The sequence below is a fragment of the Gastrolobium bilobum genome, unplaced genomic scaffold, assembly GCF_033153095.1.
Source record: "Gastrolobium bilobum isolate Gb01-03AN ecotype WA unplaced genomic scaffold, APGP_CSIRO_Gbil_v1 utg871, whole genome shotgun sequence".
NCBI classification, from domain to species: domain Eukaryota; kingdom Viridiplantae; phylum Streptophyta; class Magnoliopsida; order Fabales; family Fabaceae; genus Gastrolobium; species Gastrolobium bilobum.
In genome coordinates, this window is record NW_026896267.1 from 16,570 (window position 1) to 37,018 (window position 20,449).

The 20,449-nt window shown below is 36.9% G+C and overlaps 1 protein-coding gene across 1 annotated transcript; it reads right to left on the reverse strand.

Moving 5' to 3' along the window:
- Positions 1 to 590: 590 nt before the first annotated feature.
- Positions 591 to 19,698, reverse strand: LOC133298518 (uncharacterized). Its single transcript, XM_061497820.1, has 14 exons — positions 19,562 to 19,698; positions 18,331 to 18,702; positions 17,838 to 18,012; positions 16,910 to 16,993; positions 16,599 to 16,840; positions 16,232 to 16,451; positions 12,082 to 12,161; positions 11,882 to 11,966; positions 5,539 to 5,670; positions 5,334 to 5,447; positions 5,189 to 5,236; positions 4,287 to 4,371; positions 3,432 to 3,488; positions 591 to 957 (listed from the first exon to the last, which is right to left on the reverse strand). The coding sequence occupies exons 2-14, from the start codon at positions 18,549 to 18,551 to the stop codon at positions 857 to 859; spliced, it is 1,644 nt and encodes a 547-aa protein (XP_061353804.1). The 5' UTR covers positions 18,552 to 18,702; positions 19,562 to 19,698; the 3' UTR covers positions 591 to 856.
- Between the last annotated feature and the right edge of the window lie 751 nt (positions 19,699 to 20,449).

Genomic DNA, 20,449 nt, shown 5'->3' on the forward strand with positions numbered 1-20,449 from the left:
ACTGTAAAAATATTTTTCTAATGCTATATATATGCCGAACAGTTATTAATGTGTACTTTTTCTAGTGAGAAATGAAGAATCTTAGTTTTTTGCAGAATTTTCTAAACAGTTGGAAGAGTAGGATCTTGAAAAAATGCTCCCAAGAAAGACTGTCAATATATCCACTTAGGGAATGGGTTATTTCAAAAGCTAATAATAAAAATGAGGAAGTGAAACGTAACCAAATAAAGAATAATCTTGTTTATTAGCAGTATATGTATTCAGCAGCCAATGTTGACACATAATTAGTTATATATGCTAGAATTGTATTGAAATTCATAACAATCAAGATATTTTGTCAAAATAAGAGGCTCAGAGGCCTTTGGAAGCCATTGCACAATTTTTCTTTTCTTTTCTTTTTTTAACTTTTATGAATAATGTAATTCAATACCAAAAAAAAAAGGTGACACTAAAATTTAAAAGAAGGTTTGAGATTTAATTTTTTGGACCTTGAAGTCAGATAGGAGAGAAAGTTAGCCTACAAACCAATCAATCTCTATATATATAGTACACCAAATGTGTGAATTGCACATCCTTATCAGCAACTCGGCAGTAACTTAATTACAAGAAATAACTATAATATTTAACACATTGTAGCTTGATAAAAGGAAAATCAAAGAATATACACCTTAAACGATTTTTCTACACAGACAAATATCCCAGTCAGCCAAAAAACCAGAAATTTCATGGCCCTGGCTTCCAAAACTATCAATGCCAAACTAACAAAAGAATGTTTGGAAGTGTAAAACAATAAGTAGTCATCAACATTTGGTCATATATATATCTCCATGGTCCTGTAAAATATTATTAAATTAGATCATTGTGATCCACTTTTCTCAGGAACTTCCATTTGAGTAGGTAAGAGGTTTAAGAAGCTCCCTCTGACAGGTTGATTGGCAGTCATTGCAGATTCATCATCTGTATCATACAATAAAACTAATTCATTGAAGAATAAAACAACCTAAACCACAACATATATCAACCTAAGCCATAAGATCTTCTTGAGCTTGTTCGGTAGCCTATGCTTCAATGTTATGTGCCAAAAAAGAATAATGGTGACTTACAATAGGAGATTCTCACGATTAATGAAATTCTGATGTCAAAGGGATAATGATATTGGGGATATGGAAGTTTCCAAAAGCAGGATACTTGTGCATGATTAGTTAGAACTAAATTATTATTGGATTGGATTAGCATTTGTATCTGTAAACACATTTCAAAGGCTATTAGTGCTACGTTCACATGCAACATTATAATATAAATAAAAGAAAGAGTTATGAGCAATTATGCTATTGTGCAATGTCATCATAGCCATAAAACCATGATCTTTAGATAATACCGAAGTTTATCTAATCAGTACACAGCCACATATAGCCCATACACACTTGACATCCATGCTTAGTGAGTCACCAAATGCTAATAAGGGATAATTTCATTGGAAAAATCCAAGCCATGGAAACAACATTTCTTAAAACTGAGAATTAGACAGTATGCTAAAGGGATGCAGGGATTAGCCACTGTCTGGTTTGCAGTGGAGCATACAGTGGGAACAAGATATTTGTGCTTTTCTCCATTGATTTCAATAACCACATGCCTCATGAAAACTGATTTTCTGAGAATTAAGTATGCATGCAATGAAGCATATTTTCCTTAACTGTCATGAATTAATTATCCCAAAAGCTTAAGTTATTGAATGAAGACACATGAATAGTTTTATATCTAACACTCCCTCTTGCAAGATTCGTGTGTATCAATCCTAACTAGGATTTTAGTATAACAAACAACTTGGATTCCTAACTTCACTAGATCTGTATAGTTTTCTATACCTTTGATCCAGGATCCCATAAGTGATACTTTAAGAGAATCTACTTTTTCTTGCGAGACAGCCGAAAGGACACGCTGTGCAGAAAAGTATGCGGATAATCATGAAAATAAATTAGAGCTCAACATCAGTTTTATCCCAAAACTGATGTTGATGTTAATAGATTATCATTAACATAATTTCTAAATGATTACCAGATAAAATATGTTCTTACCAGAAGTTTCAGAAATATACTGGATATTATGAAAATATACTACAGAGGAACTTCTTTTTTCTTTTTTCTTTTGGTAAGACTGCATATCTAGGAAGCACGGATATATGACACAATAAAAGGATACAATGTGACATGAACATGGCAATACAGCAAATTTTAAAAATTATGGGACATGACTAGACTATGGTACAATATATAAAATTAGTATAGATTAGCATAAAAGCACAAATTTTTAACAAAAAGAAAGAATTTAAGTTTCAAAAGTTAGTCTTAGTTAATAAAATACTATCATCTATCTAATTACTACAATATTTCAATTTGAATTCGTATAAAAATTCAAAAAAGTAAAAGTAAAAAAATTACAAAATGCAACTAGGAGTATCTGAAGTTTTCGTTTTTTGTTAAGTGTTCACAACACGGGTAAGTGTTCGACACAGGTACAATTATTTTAAAGCATCTATGCTTCCTAGCTGGAATAGGGGCTGATTGACCAAATAGGGATTTTTAAATAAAAGGGAAAAGAACCTAATTTCTAGAAAAATGTAGGCAGCCTTACCCTTGTATTTCTATAAAGAGTCTTTTTCCTACACTCGAACCCGTGACTTTCTGGTCACAAGGAGTAACATTATCGCTGCTCCAAGGTTCGTCCTCTTAGGAAATAAATGTGTAATCAAAACAAAATGCATTCTTGATGTGTATAGGAGTCCCACCATTAACATATCTTAAATTTCCCCCCTTTTTAAGAATTTTTATGTACAACAATAACTGGATTACCTCTTTTGCCCCATTCGGTTTTCTCTTCATAGCCACAGCTTATAACATGAATGGCTTCTTTAATCAGTAACCTAATATCAGCCCTTTGCCCTTTATGAAATATTTTATATTTGTAAAGAACCAATTCAACCCAAAAGCTTAAGCTATTGGGTGAGGTTACATTAATGATTTTATATATCTCAACACGCCCCCTCACACGAGAGCCCACTGGGCTTGAAGGGTGGACATTGCACAGGCCCACCTACCTGTGCGAAAAAAGAAATTCTACTGGAAAGAAAGTGGAGGGCGGTGAGGATCGAACCCGATACACCGAGACTCTGATACCATGTAAAGAACCAATTCAACCCAAAAGCTTAAACTGTTGGGTGAGGCTAATTAATGATTTTATATATCTCAACAATATTCTAAAATATCAGAGATAGAAGAAGGAACAAGTATCTGCAGTTCTAGAATGGAATCATTAGCACTATCCTTAAGTGAAGTGAACCAATAGATCTGAAACATATCGTCGATACCATCACAGGATAGAAAAAGGAATATCCCAAAAAGAATAGGAGTTTCAAACAATAAGGATATTCTTACCAAATAGGGCCTTTATAGACGGCCTTTTAGGTTTTGTGCTCTTCTTCTTCAATTCAGCTGATAAAGTACATATACCCATATTAATTGTGAAGATCAGTGCGATAATGAATCAATTACAAATAGAAATGATGGAAAAAAAATCTTTTACACAATAAAACAATACATTAAAGAGGAACTTTTTTATTCTGGAAAGGAAATGATGGAAATGAGATGAAATGGTTAAATAAAACAATTACCGCATATATACATATATATAAGGGTAGGTTATATTTACCAACTACATTATGTACCATGAGCAGTACATGCTCAAGAAACATGTACTACTCATAGTACATAGTGTAGTTTGTAAGAGTTTGTAAATATAACCATGTTCATACATAAATACAAGAGGAAAGTTATATTGACAAACTTTTTTTCTTACAAACTACACTAAGTCTGACTAGTCAGACTTAGTGTAGTTAGTAAGTTTGTTTAAAAAAAAGTTTGTCAATATAACCCCTCCCTATATATATATATATATATATATATATATATGGGTTTATTGTTTGTCTTGTGACTAGATATAAGGTTTGCCCTCTCACCCCCTTATAACTATGTATTCCTGGGAGTACATAATTATAATATTAAAGTTTTTTTTTTCTCTTTCTTCATCGACTTTTCAGAAATTTGTCAGCTAACATGAAGAGAGAGAAAAAAAGCAACTTTAATATTATAACTATATACTTCCTGGAGTATATAGTTATAAGGGGTGACAAGACAAATCCTTATATCCAATAATTGAAAATCTAATGAATCCTATATATATATATATATATAGAGAGAGAGAGAGAGAGGAAGAAGATATGATGCACATACCAAATCCAGGTATTTCATGATCATTCACAATTTCAAAATTCTTATATGTGTAGCCAACAAAGTTAATATCTTTAGATGGCAGCATCTGCAGCAAATGACACACCATAGTAAGAAACCCAGACTTCAACAAACCATTACAATAAATATTTCTTGTAAACACTGATGATCCATGATTTTGAAATCAAGAGGGAATTGTATTCACAGTTACTGTTAACAAAACTTTTATCAAATTCCAGTGTCATCCAAATTAAATTTCATTTGCAAACTAAATGCTTTTATTGGCAGTATGCTACAAGCATAATAACATTAGTCCTAAGACAACTAATTAACCTATGGAAAATTAATCAACTAATTCAAAGGACATCACTTATTCAATTACATGGCAGGTTAGAGGGCAAGCCTTGGAGCAAGAGCAGCAGCAGCAGCAGTAAGGTTGCTCCTTGTGACCGGAAGGTCACAAGTTCGACTCTGGGAAACAGCATTTTTGCAAAAATGCAAGGATAAGGCTATGAACAATCGACTCTCACCTTTCTCCTCACAATTCGGGGAGCTTTGTGCACCGCAATTTGCCCACCACAAGTGAAACTAACGGAAATATGTAATAGATAGATTACTAGATTGGTAGATACAAGTATAGAACAGAATATATATATATATATATATATATATATATATATATATATATATATAGAAAGAGAGAGGGGAACATATGACAGCAGCTTTACTTTTGATAAGTAACCCAATAATCTGATTATGTATCATTTAAGCTTCAAAGAATAAGAAATAGGATACTGGAAGAGCCCACATCATAAAAGTCAATGCCTGTGATATTAACAATGGTACAATTACAGCAACTCTTGTAAAATAACTATATAAAAAAAAATTGAATAACAAGAACCAACCTTTCTCCACGGCCCTGCCTTTGAGGACGGTTCAGTTTGCTTGTCCACCTACACATCATTAGTAAATCAAGAGGGCATGATACTGGTTTTAAACAAAAAATAATCAACTCTTATATATCCATGATCATAAAAATATATAACATACCTCTTCAAACTTCTCAAAATTTTGCGTATCTAATTCATCATTAACCTCAGGTATAAAAGCAGCTTTCATTTGGTACAATTTGTCCCATTCAATACCTTTGAACCAAGGGTGAGCCTGGAAATAAAATGACCAAACACTTATTGGCTACTATGGAACTGTTTCCCAAAGTAAATTATAGAATTTAGAAAGGAACACACCACAACACCTTTATTTCATGGGCTCCTTTGGTTCCAAGCCTCTGTTCCACATTACATAGGAGTCTACAAATAAGATCCTTTGCCTCTCCTGATAGTTTAGCTTCTTCTGGAAATTTTAAATGAGTTCTCCAATTTACAATCTGCATATTGAAGGTGAGATAAAATAGGACAATTACTGACAAAGAACAAAAATGATAAATAAAATAAAAAGACATGTGGGCAATCAACATGGACGCGCTACAAAATTGTTTATAACGATGAAATATCATTTGTTACTATAAAATGCCAACAGATCCTAGAATCAAAAACAATTTGCGAGCAACAAGTAACTCTAAGAAGAAGGGGGGAAAAGTAGATCATATCATAAGAAATGAAAGATGCAATTTTCTGCATTGGGGAATTGGGAAACTACCTCATTTTTTTCTGAAATATGTTCCTAGTAAACCAATACTCATATTGCAGCCTTCTAACAAATTTAATAGTTCCCGTTGAATCCAGAGCTACATTCTCAGCAATGCTCATGTTTTTTATGCGTCTACACATTTTTTGCAAGACATCTACCAGATAATTTTTCAAATAATAGCTACACTTATACGGCTATATGGTTCAAACCATAGTTATTGTTAGAATATTAGATATGATATGATTAGATATTATTAGATATGATTGGATTCCGTCTTATCCGTAAATATTCTGATTGTATTAGGATTAGGTTTGGGCCTTTCACTTAAGCCCATTAGGGTCTCTATATATTGTAACTCTCTGACACAGATCAATACACAACATATTCTTTTACATTTAATTTGGTATCAGAGCTATTTCGTTCTGGGAACCCTCGCTTCCGCTTAGAAATCTTGTTCTTCGCTTTAAAACCTAAGCACACTGCTTAGGAGTCATCTTTTCTTTGTCGTGCGTCCTTCCGGCAAGCCATCAAGGACTGTAAGTCCTCTCCAGGCATCTTCTGCACGTGTCCACATCCCCAAACAGTCACCGGAGCCACCATCAGCCACCGTCAGCCACTGTTCAGGCTGCCGGAGTACTTTTCCGGCGAGATTTCAGTCTGGAACGAACGCGAACAACATCCTCTCCTCCCGGCGACCTGCTCTGTGGAAGTCCGGCCACCATCGAAGTTGTCACGCGCTCTCACGCGCCTCCTGTCTTCTCTGCGCGTGGGCTTCACGCGCCACCTTCTGCCGGCGCGTGAGCACTATTCCGGCGGCTTTTTCCGGCCGGTCTTGGACAGAGAAGCTCGTCTTCTCCTCCTCTTTCTGGATCTGTGGTTGGTTCTTTGTGGGTCTGACTTTTTGTGCGCACCTCTTCTTGATTGGTGATCAGGTTCGTTTCTCTTTATTCGGTTTATATCTTTGTGATTTAATACTATGGCAGCAAACTCTCCAATTCATTCGGAGGTCAATTCTCCATCTCCTCCTGTGAGAAATTCTCCCAATATCATCTCTACCAATATTGGGTCCATTACCTCTTCAAAATTGAAGGGATCTGTTAATTACAAGAATGTGGGCCACCTCTGTTCGAGTTTGGTTCTTTGGACAAGGATATGGGAACCATCTCACGACTAAGTCTACTGATGTCCCTAAGGAGGACAAGTTTGATTGGGAAAAGATTGACAACCAGTTTCTGAGTATCCTCTGGCAATCCATTGATCCGATCGTCTTGGATATCTTTTATTCATTTCAAACTTGCACTGAAGTATGGGAGGAAGCAAAAAACCTCTACACTAATGATGTTCAGCAGCTCTATTTCATCATCTCTCAGTTTATGGAATTGAGCAAATCATCCGACATTCAGATGGAGACATATATTGGCAAGAGTCGCTCTTTGATGCAGGCATATTTGGATATGTTGCCTTACCCTACTGATGCTACTGCATATCGGAAACAGGTGGAACGTCTCTTTATGATTGCCACACTTTCTGGCCTTCCCGAAGAATATGATAATGTCCGTGATACTATCTTGACTAGTGGGGAGCCTGATCTATCCATGACGTATCAGCGTCTTCTGAATTTGAATAAGAAATCTGCTCCTGCATCGTCTTCTGCTGTTGATTCTACTGCTCTAGTTTCCCGTACTGATTTTCGCGGGAATATTGGAGGTGGACGTGGTCATGGTAGAGGCCCAGAAGGCTGTGGCCCAGGAGGTCCAGTCGGACGTGGTCAGCGACCTCGTTGTCATTACTGTCAGCAACTTGGTCATTATGAGGAACGCTGCTACACAAAGTATCCTCAAATGCGACCTTCTTTTGCTGCTAATATAGCTCAATCGGATACTGCTTCAAATGGTACAGTCTCTCTCTCCTCTGAAGAACATGTAGCATTTCAGGCCCTTCTCAGGAAGTCCTCTCCTCAATCTCAGGCCTCTGCTTCAGAAACTGGTAATCCTGTTGCTTGTGTTTCTCATTCTGCATCACTTGGTCCTTGGATATTTGACTCAAGTGCTACTGATCACCTCTGTGGTAATAAGGAACTCTTTTCTTCCCTTACATATTCTGAAAATTTACCCTCTTTTACTCTTGCTGATGGAACTAAGGCCCCCCGTTCATGGGATTGGACAAATCTGTCCAACCTCCTCATTGACCTTGACATCTGTCTATTACATTCCTCACATCCTTTATAATTTAATATCTGTTAGTAAATTGATCAATTCTCATAATTGTATTGTCACATTCTCAAACCATTCTGTTTCTGTGCAGGACCCGGGTACGGGGAAAATGATTGGAGTGGGCCATGAGTCACGGGGTCTGTTCTACCTTGATGTGTCGAGTCCTTCAGTTGCTTGTTCTCTCACAGAATCTCCACAACTCATCCACAGTCGTCTCGGGCATCCTAGTCTTACGAAATTGCAGAAGATGGTTCCTCTTTTATCCGGTCTTCAAACTTTAGATTGTCAGTCATGTCAGCAAGGAAAGCACATACGCTCCTCCTTTGCTAATCGAGTCAATAAGCGAGCTGATGCTCCTTTTTCAATTATTCATTCAGATGTTTAGGGTCCTAGTCGAAGTGTGTCTGTTTTAGGTTTTCGGTATTTTGTTACCTTTATTGATGATTTCTCCCGTTGTACTTGGATTTATTTAATGAAAAACCGTTCTGAGTTGTTTTCTATTTATCAAAAGTTTTCTGCTGAAATTCATACTCAATTTGGTGCTTCTATTCATATTTTACGTAGTGATAATGCTAAGGAATATGTTTCTGTTGACTTTTCTCATTTCTTAGCCACACAGGGTACTTTACACCAAACCACTTGTCCTCACACTCCACAACAAAATGGAGTAGCTGAACGTAAGAATAGACATCTCATTGAGATTGTCAGGACTCTTCTTATTCACATGCATGTTCCTCTTCACTTCTGGGCTGATGCAGTCCTTGCTTTTTGCTTTCTCATCAACCGCATGCCTTCATCTGTGCTTAATAATGATATTCCTCATAACTTATTGTTTCCAGATGTTCCTCTCTTTCCTCTATGCCCACATGTTTTTTGTTGTACCTGTTTTGTTCATGATCTCACTCCTGGTAAGGATAAGTTAACATCCAAAGCCTTTAAATGCATTTTTCTTGGTTATTCTCGTCTTCAAAAGGGTTATCGTTGTTACTCTCCTGATCTCAAGCGTTACTTAGTTTCCGCTGATGTCACCTTTCTTGATCAACAACCCTTTAATTCTATCCCATCTCCATTGTCACAGGTTGATCATGTTCTTCCTGTTCCTTTTCTTGACTTGTCTTTGCCAGATGCAGGTGCTTCTACTCCAGATAAGCAATCACCTATTGCTCCAGTACCTGAGAACCGTCCACTTCTCACTTATCAGCGTCGTAACACAGTACCTCCAGTCGACTCGACCCCTGCTGACTCATTGCCCCCTGCAGTTGATTCCTCCCCTCCGGATCCTTCACCAGAGGCTCTTCCCATTGCTCAAAGAAAAGGTACACGTACTACTCGTAACCCTTATCCTCTTTATACCTTCTTGAGCTATGATCGCCTTTCTCCTCCTCATTTCACCTTTGTTTCTAGTCTTTCTTCTGTTTCTATTCCTAAGACCACAGGTGAAGCACTTTGCCATCCAGGATGGCGCCAAGCGATGCTTGATGAGATGACCGCACTTCATACCAATGGCACTTGGGACCTTGTTTCTCCTCCTCCAGAGAAGTCTATAGTTGGTTGTCGCTGGGTGTTTACTGTGAAAGTTGGACCTTATGGCCATGTTGATCGTCTCAAGGCACGCCTAGTTGCCAAGGGTTTTACTCAAATCTTTGGTCTTGATTATAGCGATACATTCTCTCCAGTCGCTAAGATGGCGTCCGTCCGCCTATTTCTTGCCCTTGCTGCTGTTCGTCACTGGCCACTCCTTCAACTTGACATCAAAAATGCCTTTCTTCATGGTGATTTACAAGAAGTTTACATGGAGCAACCACCTGGTTTTGTTGCTCAGGGGGAGTCTGGGAAGGTATGTCGTCTTCGAAAATCCTTATATGGTCTCAAGCAGTCTCCTCGAGCATGGTTCAGTCGATTCAGTGCTGTTGTACAGGCGTTTGGCCTAATTCGCAGTAAAGTTGACCATTCTGTATTCTATAGGATTACATCTCCTAACAAGTGCATCTATTTGTTAGTCTATGTTGATGACATCATCATCACCGGAAGTAATCAAGACGGAATCCGTCAGTTAAAACAACATTTATTTAGTGCATTTCAAACAAAGGACCTTGGGAAGCTGCGTTACTTCTTGGGAATTGAGGTGGCGCAATCTAGACAGGGCATTTCTATCTGTCAAAGGAAGTATGCCTTGGATATCCTAGAAGAGACTGGTATGTTGAGGTGTAAACCAGTTGATACACCCATGGATCCTAATGTTAAGTTATTGCCCAGACAGGGGGAGCCGTTATCTGATCCTGGACGTTATCGAAGGCTGATTGGGAAGCTCAATTATCTTACTGTGACTAGGCCAGATATTTCTTTCGCTGTCAGTACGGCTAGTCAGTTCCTTGATTCCCCTTGTGATTCACATTGGGATGCTGCTGTGAGGATCCTCCGATACATCAAAGGAGCACCAGGAAAAGGTTTGTTGTATTCGGATCAGGGAAATACAGAAATTTGTGGTTACTCAAATGCCGATTGGGCAGGATCACCCTCGAACAGACGCTCTACTTCTGGTTATTGTGTCTTCTTCGGAGGAAACTTAATCTCATGGAAAAGCAAGAAACGACCTGTTGTTTCCCGATCTAGTGCAGAAGCTGAGTATCGTGCAATGGCAAATACTACCTGTGAGTTGATCTGGTTAAAGCAGTTGATTCAGGAGCTTCATCTTTGTGAACAGAAACAACCCATGACACTCATATGTGATAATCAAGCTGCGCTACATATATCCTCTAATCCTGTTTTTCATGAGAGGACCAAACATATAGAGATTGATTGTCACTTCATTCGGGAAAAGATTCAGTCAGGAGAAATCAAGACAGCTTTTGTCAACTCGGCTAATCAACTAGCAGATGTTTTCACTAAAGCTCTTAGAGGTCCTCGGGTTGAATACATTTGTAACAAGCTTGGTGCTAATAATATATACGCACCAGCTTGAGGGGGAGTGTTAGAATATTAGATATGATATGATTAGATATTATTAGATATGATTGGATTCCGTCTTATCCGTAAATATTCTGATTGTATTAGGATTAGGTTTGGGCCTTTCACTTAAGCCCATTAGGGTCTCTATATATTGTAACTCTCTTACACAGATCAATACACAACATATTCTTTTACATTTAATTGTTATCAATCTTGGATAGCTGAGCCAAGCGGCCAACTCCAAAACCGCTCTAGTGGGATAGCGGATAGCCTCTTTACTGAAAGGTGACCAATAAGAAGTCGGAATCAAAAAACACAAGGAAAAAAATAATAAAATAAAATAAAAAATAAACTAAACCAAACTAGAAGGGTGAGTAAAAGAGGACGAGCCTATAATAGTGGTACACACCTATAATCTATTAATATGTATAATATTGGATGCCAACCACCAAAAGAAACAGCAACAAACATGCTTGCAGGTTGGACATACAACCATGAGTCTCAACTAGAAACATGATATGTTTATCAGATATCTAGGACATCCATACACGAGTAAGGGTGATATAGTCTTAATAGATTCAGGAAAATATCAATGGTAAGGTTGTCTAGAAATACCATAATTTCTAATTAGCATGTACTTCTAAATTCTAATACAGAAAGATGGGCTTTTACTAAGAACAGGAACCTTGCAGAATTTAATGGATTTGAAGCCCTATACGTGCTAAATTTCAACCCACACAAATGCATGATGCAATGCAATCCATCAGCACGTGGTCCAGAAATTACCTTTCTACAAGTCGACATTGGTTCATCTGAATAAAAGGGCGGATAACCCACAAGCATTTCATACATTATAGCTCCTAGAGACCACCTGGAAGCATTGACACAATATCAGAATATATTGAAAGAATAAGATGTTCATAAAACCAAGCAGGGCTTGGACAGATTTTTGAAACGGCAAAGTAGAAACACATATTCAATAATACCAATCACATTCCATGCCATATCCTTTCTTCAGTAGAACTTCTGGAGCAATATAATCCGGTGTTCCAACTGTAGAATAGGCCTGCAGTATTACAAAGAAAGAAAAGCTTAAAATGCCATCAATCTATATAGAATCATTATACAATTTTGCACAGAACAAAAACTTGCCAAAACCGAAGCAAAAATTAGTGGTCACCAAATTTATATGTTGAGATTATAGGGTTAAGTAGAGAGAATAGAGACTCCGAATAACAAAATAGTAGATTGACATATGCTGTAAATGATGTGATATAAAAGACAAAGTACTAAACCCTACTTATACTAGGACTTAGGTCAAGTGGTAGACTCCAAATCCTACTCAAACAAGGGAAAAACTTACTAAAAGGGGGGGGGGGGGGGGGGGGGGGGGGAGAGGGAAAACCCTAGTGCACAAGGCTCCCCGACTTGCGAGGGTAGAGGTGAGGGTCGATTGTACACATCCTTACTCTTACATTTTTGCAAAGAGGCTGCTACGCAGACTCGAACCCGTGACCTTCCGGTCACAAGAAGCAACCTTATCGTTGCTCCAAGGCTCACCCTCAAAAAACTAACTTACTAAAGATAAAATAAAATACCTAAGAATGAGATAATACAATTATCCCTAAAATAACATAAATTATCCAAATATATTATGCCTCATTCTCTCCCTCTAAGATATTTTGTAGATATTTCAATAGTCCCCCCCCCCAAAAAAAAAAAATAAATAAATAAGTTTGTTACAAATTGTTGAGATATATAAAACCATTAATGTAGCCTCACCCAACAGCTTAAGCTTTTGGGTTGAATTGGTTCTTTACATGGTATCAGAGCCTCGTGTCCCGGGTTCGATCCTCGCCGCCCCCCACTTTCTTTCAAGTGGAATTTCTTTGTTCGCACAGGTAGGTGGGCCTGTGCATTGTCCACCTTTCAAGCCCAGAGGGCTCTCGTGTGAGGGGACGTGTTGAGATATATAAAACCATTAATGTAGCCTCACCCAGCAGCTTAAGCTTTTGGGTTGAATTGGTTCTTTACACAAATAAATAATTTAAAAAGGACAATAACAAAAAATAAAGTGTGCTCCATAAACAATGGCGGGAAAAACAAGTCAAGGATGCTAGAGATACCAAAGGGATGAGCATTGTTGGAGTCATCAGCCTAAAAACATTTCTTGGCAAGCTATCATGCATAGCAAGGCCCAAACATCTCTAAACAACATTTTGAAGCTTGAAATGGGGTAGAACAACCTTGCCAACCCAAAAACTTTGAAAACGATACTAACACTACTGTGTACCAAAGTCATGGAGAATTCATCACTGACATGATCAACAATGAGATAAGAAAAAATCACCATCAATATGATTCACAATGGGGGACCAGTATGAATCATAGCCAATACATCACTGAATGACTCTTTGGTAAAAGAAAAAGTCATCTAAATAATTCTTAGTAGAAGAAAAGTCACCATTGGTATGATCGTCAATGAACTACCGGAATAATCAGCGACAAGAAATGTCACCATCGAAGTGTAACCGCCAAAGGTGAAAAGCAGGTGCTTTAGCCATGGGGCAGTTTTGGGGCTAGACGCAGCCATGAGTTAGAGTACAAAGGCCAAAAACTAAAACCACAATATACTTGAAAGCCTTTGAACAAAGATATGCAACAACCTAATGCACGGTTGGACAAAATAACGAAGATTTGAGTAGAGAATGCGATCAAGTCAAAAGGGGACGGCAACCGGAAATGTCACTGGACATGCCCTACACCAGAAGCTGCTGGATGTTGTGAGCTTGAGGTAGCATGTGGAGGCTTTGATAGTGGTGTGATTTTATGCGCTAGCCAATCTGGACATGCCAGAGCCAAATGGTGGTGGAGGAATTGAGTTTAAAGACGCACTGAAGAGAGAGAAGACACACAGACAGGTGCAATAAAAAGATAGAGGGTGCATGAAGGAGAACACAGCAAGAGACGCAGTGAGTTGGAAAGATGAAAGTCAAGTGTTTTAGGTGGTCAGAATTTGTGCACAGTGAAAAGGAAAAAAAATACATGAAGATAAAACAGAGTTCCAGATTTTAGGGAACTCAATAGTGAGATAGTGACAGGACAGGACAGGTCACAAAGGATGGCATTGCTTTGGTACCATGTTGAAATTATAAGGTTTAAGGTAAAAGAGGGACAAAGAGACTAGGTACATCGAATAACAAAATAGTAGATTGATATATGGTGTTAATTATGTGTTACAAAAGACAACACACTAACCTCTATTTTTACTAGGAATTATGTTTAGTGCTAGATTCCTAATCCCAATAAAAAAAGGAAACAAATAACTTACTACATATGAGATGAGGTCCCTAAGAATAAGATAAGGTTACTAAGAACATAAGATCCCTATAAATAAGATAACACAATTATCCTTAAAATAACATAAATTATCCTAGTCTATTATGCAAAATCTCCTTGTCTAAGATATTTTGTAGATATTAGAGCATTATACATAATAATATCCAACTTTTAAAAATGTAAAATATGTATGCTTGTGAGAAACACAAAAATTGTTCAATTAATAAGATCAAAAGTTTTTTTTAAAAAAAAAAGGTTAAACTAAACAACTAGTCCTTATCGTCTCACTAGATTTGGATTTCGGTTTTTATAATTTATTTTTAGGATATTTGTGCCTATATTTTCAATTTTTTGGATTTTGGTCCCGACCATTATGATATTAGTCCCTATGGTTTTAACTAATTTGGAGTCCTTATAATTTCTAGTTATTAAGTATTGGTCCCTATTTCCCATTCTTATAGTTTCAAATTATTAAGGTATTGGTCCTGCAAGAACCGAAATTCAAATGAGTGTGTAAAGAACCTTGGGATACACCACCCCAAAAGCTAGCTCAAAGGGTGGGAGTGCCCAAGGCCTTATAAAGGCCACATTAGTTGCACATACAACCAATGTGGGCCTATATATCTCAACACGCTCCCTCACACGAGAGCCCATTGGGCTTGAAGAGTGGACAATGCAACAGGCCCAGCCTACCTGTGCTAAGAAACTCCACAAGAGAAAGTGGAGGGCGGCGAGGCTCTGATACCATGTAAAGAACCTTGGGATACTCCACCCCAAAAGCTAGCTCAAAGGGTGGAAGTGCCCAAGGCCTTATAAACTCCACATTAGTTGCACATACAACCAATGTGAGACTATATATCTCAACACGCCCCCTCACATGAGAGCCCATTGGGCTTGAAGAGTGGATGATGCAACAGGCCCAGCCTACCTGTGCTAAGAAATTCCACAAGAGAAAGTGGGGGGCGACGAGATTTGAACCCGGGACACGAGGCTCTGATACCATGTTAATAACCTTGGGATACACCACCCCAAAAGCTAGCTCAAAGGGTGGGAGTGCCCAAGGCCTTATAAACTCCACATTAGTTGCACATACAACCAATGTGGGACTATATATCTCAACATGCCCCCTCACACGAGAGCCCTTTTGGGCTTGAAGCGTGGACAATGCAACAGGCCCAGCCTACCTGTGCTAAAAAACTCCACAAGAGAAAGTGGGAGACGGCGAGGCTCTGATACCATGTAAAGAACCTTGGGATACACCACCTCTAAAGCTAGCTCAAAGGGTGGAAGTGCCCAAGGCCTTATAAAGGCCACATTAGTTGCACATACAACTAATGTGGGACTATATATCTCAACACGCCCCCTCACACGAGAGCCCATTGGGCTTGAAGAGTGGACAATGCAATAGGCCCAGCCTACCTGTGCTAAGAAACTGTAGTGAAACTGTAGTGATTGATATACAAAAAAATGAGTAAATATACAATTTGGTCACTGAAAGGTGTTACTTGTGTTGCTTTGGACCCTGAAAGTTTCTATCTATACAAGTTGGTCCCTGAATAGATGAACTTGTAGCTAGTTGACAACTTTGGCGACCAATTTGTATAAACAAAAATTTTCGGAGACCAAAGCAACACCAATATCATCTTTCCAGGACCAAATAGTAATCTACTCCAGAAATAGTATAAGGATCAAAGTCCAAATTATATGAAACTCTAAGGACTAATTGTTTATTTTAACCTAAAACTATAGTGTCAACCTGATGCCTGTTTATGTATACTATCTTATATGGGGTCTTACAAGCATTCGCCGATTCTTCTGCCAATGTTGCAGTTGCTCCTGTTGTGTTCGTTTAGGAGCCACAGGACGTCCATCGCTTTGAAGGACTCCACTTCTGTTACTTCCAACAGAGAAGTCCTTTTCCTGAAGATTACTGCAGTCTAGCGGTTTACATAATCCAAAATCTGACAATTTCATGTGACCATTTCTATCTAACAGCAAGTTGTCAGGCTTGATGTCTCTGGAATGCATTTCAACATCAAAATATCAAATATTTATTGACCCACAAGAAGATCACTGTAAGACAAGTATAATTGGTCCATGTCATAAAAGTAAGAATATTAAAATTTTCCATCATTTGGTGTTATTGTTTACAGCTTGAGTTTACCTATGAATATAATTATGTTTATGAATTGACTCTATGGCTAGGACAGTCTCCCCAACATAGAACCTGGCTTCATCTTCTGTCAGTATATCCTTCCGCATCAACAATGTCATCATATCTCCACCAGGTAGATACTCCATTATGAGATACAAATACTCTTCATCTTGAAAGGAACAATAAAGTTTTACAATGCAATTGCTGTCAACTTCTGCAAGTAGGTTCCTCTCAGCTTTGACATGTTCAACCTAAAATAAAAAGTATCCAATAAGTATAAGAAAAATATATTTACTCAAACAATGTGACAATTTCAATACCTGGCCTCTACGAAGCATCTCTGACTTCTTAAGCTTCTTCATAGCATATACATGACCAGTTGCCTTTTCTCGACAGACTCTAACCTGTAAAAAGATGAAAATGCAAAATCGTAATGAATCATCTGATAAAATATCCGCATGAGAAACATAAAAATATTGAAGTTACAGAATGCAACATAAATACAAGTTATTTATGCAGCAAGAGAAATAAAAAATCATTACTAGCCAAAGAGGCTATGCAATATATACACTATGTCTCCAAGCCGACCTCCTCATAAAATTCCATGGGCCGGTCTATGATGGAACAGCTAACATGCATAACACAGACTGGAGTTTACTTTGCAACTGGAATAATTCATAGAATTCATTGTTATAGCAGACAATTCAAAACAGCAAAGGGTCAAAATACCAAGGTTATCAAGATTTTTAAATTAGAGGTTTTTCACGGTAGAACTCCATTACCACTACCAATTTTGGAAATTAAAGATCCACCGCAATTAACAATTTTGAAGGGCTACTTCTCCCTGACATGCCTTAAGTTATATCCCCAATCTACATTTTTCTAACATACGCATTGTAACTTGTAGAATACATACCAGTGTTAATTAAGTAAATATGGTTCCCATTACACAATAAGATTAAAAACATAAGACTCCCGTTCACCTCTAAATATCAGGAACAGCCATGACAATAGAAAAGAACAGGAATGATATGAATCTAAAAGAGAGTTATAAACCCATAATAAGAATTATTTGTTTCAATCAGCTCTCCAATTTCCACACATGCATATCACTCAAGTCCTTTTAATTATTGGAGGACACAGTAACATTATTGCAAGGATCTGCTAATATAAAAATCATTAAGGTCAAAAATATAGGAAAAACTATAAACATGGTTTTACTTGGATGCATATAAAGGTAGAGTGTACCTCTCCAAATGCACCTTTCCCAATCATAGTTAGGGGCTCAAAGTCATCAGCCCCCATCTTATGTCTCTGAAGGCGCCTGTATTCCGTCTCCTTTTTTTCCAAATATTTAAGCAAGTTGCTCTGCTCTTCCTCAGAGACTTCGGCATCAGCCAACTTTTTTTCTAGCATATCACGTCTGCAAAGAACAAAGAATATAGGCCTTATTAAAGACTTAAAACTATTTCCATTTGAAAAAGGTATTTTCACACAATATATAACACCACATCAGAGACAAAAAAGTCAAGAATGCCGTACAAATACAATACTACATTCCAGAATCAAGGGTTGAAGAATACTTGTTAGGAAACAAAAAGCAAGGCCAATAAGGAAATATCTTATTTTGATCCGCTCAGAGATAACAATAACTGTGTTAAAACAACTACTTCATACGGTACAAAACTCTTCAGTTGGACTGCTATCACGACCAAAAATATATAAAATGAAGTAAAGATACCTTTCCTTCCTCTCTTGCAGGCTCTGCATCTGCTTCTTATAATGATTTTCTATGTACTGCTTCGCAGCTTCAACCTTCTGTTTGGTTACATTCGAAGGTGCTTCCTCATTTGTTGGGGGTTTTGAACCTTCTTTTGTCATGCCTGTAGTTTCCTTGTGTTTTGCAGATTTCATTTTATCATTTGACTTGAACTTACTAAACCAGCGCCTAGTAGTTTCCATTTTATTCAATCACCTCTTGAGCTGCTGTATTATATATTCTTCACCAAACACTAAACACTAGAAGTTTTGCCAAACAAGGTTCTCATTTTACCAGACATAAAAATCAAGGCTCCATTGTTCTCCAGAAGAATCCAAGGCACATTAACTGCTACTTCTGTCCAAGCAGGAAAATAAATGGCAACCAATCAACAAATTTTAGCTTCATCCATACAGTTAATAACTTACCGGAAGTAAAACTTCGTCACACATAAGAGTATATAGAAGCATTCCACAATCATTAAATTGGAAGCTATAATAAACAAAAACAAAAATAATTTAAGGGCTAATTTTTTATGTGAATCACGAAGAAAAAGGGAGAAATGTTGATCATAACTTATCCAATTTCAAGTAGAGGAATTGTCAGAGCAACAACTGCAGTACTAAAGTGAAAACTAAACCTAAACATTTCAAAAGTGGAATAATCAGTCGCGAAAATCAGAAAAAGTGAAGCATTCCCTAAGATCCTCATTCTGCAACAAGATTCCAAAAGCTTTTACTTTTCCATATTAGCATTACTTGAAACTAATGGAAACCAGATGAATTACTCTCCATGAAGTTCAGAACAATTTTAAAAGTACTATTCAAAACTTCCAGATTTCTTCAAAAGCATATATACATACAGAAACAATGGAATTAAAATCATGAACACCAATCCAGCACACTATAATTCAATAATCCATAGTGCATGTCAAAATCACTCATCTGCGGCACCAAGAATATGGTCAAATTACAAACTTTTGGACAACTACAATGCCCTATCACCAAAAAATAAAAATAAGAAGTTTATTTTTTTTCTTCTTTCCCCACATGTTCTGACCATCCAAACAGAAACCCAATAATAGAAATAAGACAACCCACAAAAAAAAAATAAAAAAATCTCAATCAAAGTCAAAACTGATCAAGCAACAACACTAGTACAAACATACCAAGTAGAAATTTGGATTGAAAAAGCAAAAGGGTATTCTGCAAACCTGGAATTGCGATGAATCTGAAACTGAAAAGAGTGTAAGAGAAGAGGGCGAGATTAACGGAGAAGAAGAGTAGAGAAGCAGTTTGCTTTGTTGATTGATGAATGAGACGTTTATGAGTGTCGTGATGCCTCAATTTCATTCACTGATTTTTGCTTTTCCTCTTTTTTTCTTTCTTTTCTTTTGTTTTTGTTTTGTTTTGCGTTGAAAGTTGGAAGCCACTTTGAAATAAAAGCCTTTTAGATTGGATTGGTGGAAAGTCTACTCCTTACGCGGAAACCTTGAGACACCCAAATCTCATTCGCTGATTAGTGATTATTATTATTATGTTGTAATCTGAGAGGATTTTTACCGTCTATAATCAAATTAATAATGATGATTTTGTAATTTTTTGTTCAAATATTTTTCTCTCTATTTTTTTATTGAGGTAGGATAGTCTAATAATCAATTAAGGTTACTATTAATTAATTTCACCGTTAGATCGATTATATTGATCCAATGATTATTTTTATTTTTATCTTTATATTGTTATGATTCCTGATATTTAATACTTTATATTTATTTTCACTTTTGTATGATTTTGACTTCCCATATTTAATGTTTTTATATTAAATATCGAAAATAATAATCATACAAAGATGGAAATAAATATAACTATTTGATCAATATAATCGATCTAACGGTAATATTGATTGGTAATAATATTGATAATAACTCTAATTAAGTATTACATTATTCTATCCCTTTTTATTACCATTAATTTATCTTTGTCTCATTAAAATTCTTTTACGTATAATCATGTTAACTAACATTAGAGGATCTACTCCTTATATTATGTGAGACATCCAAATTTTGTGTTTATTTCTCTGTATCTAATAAGATAAATGATTC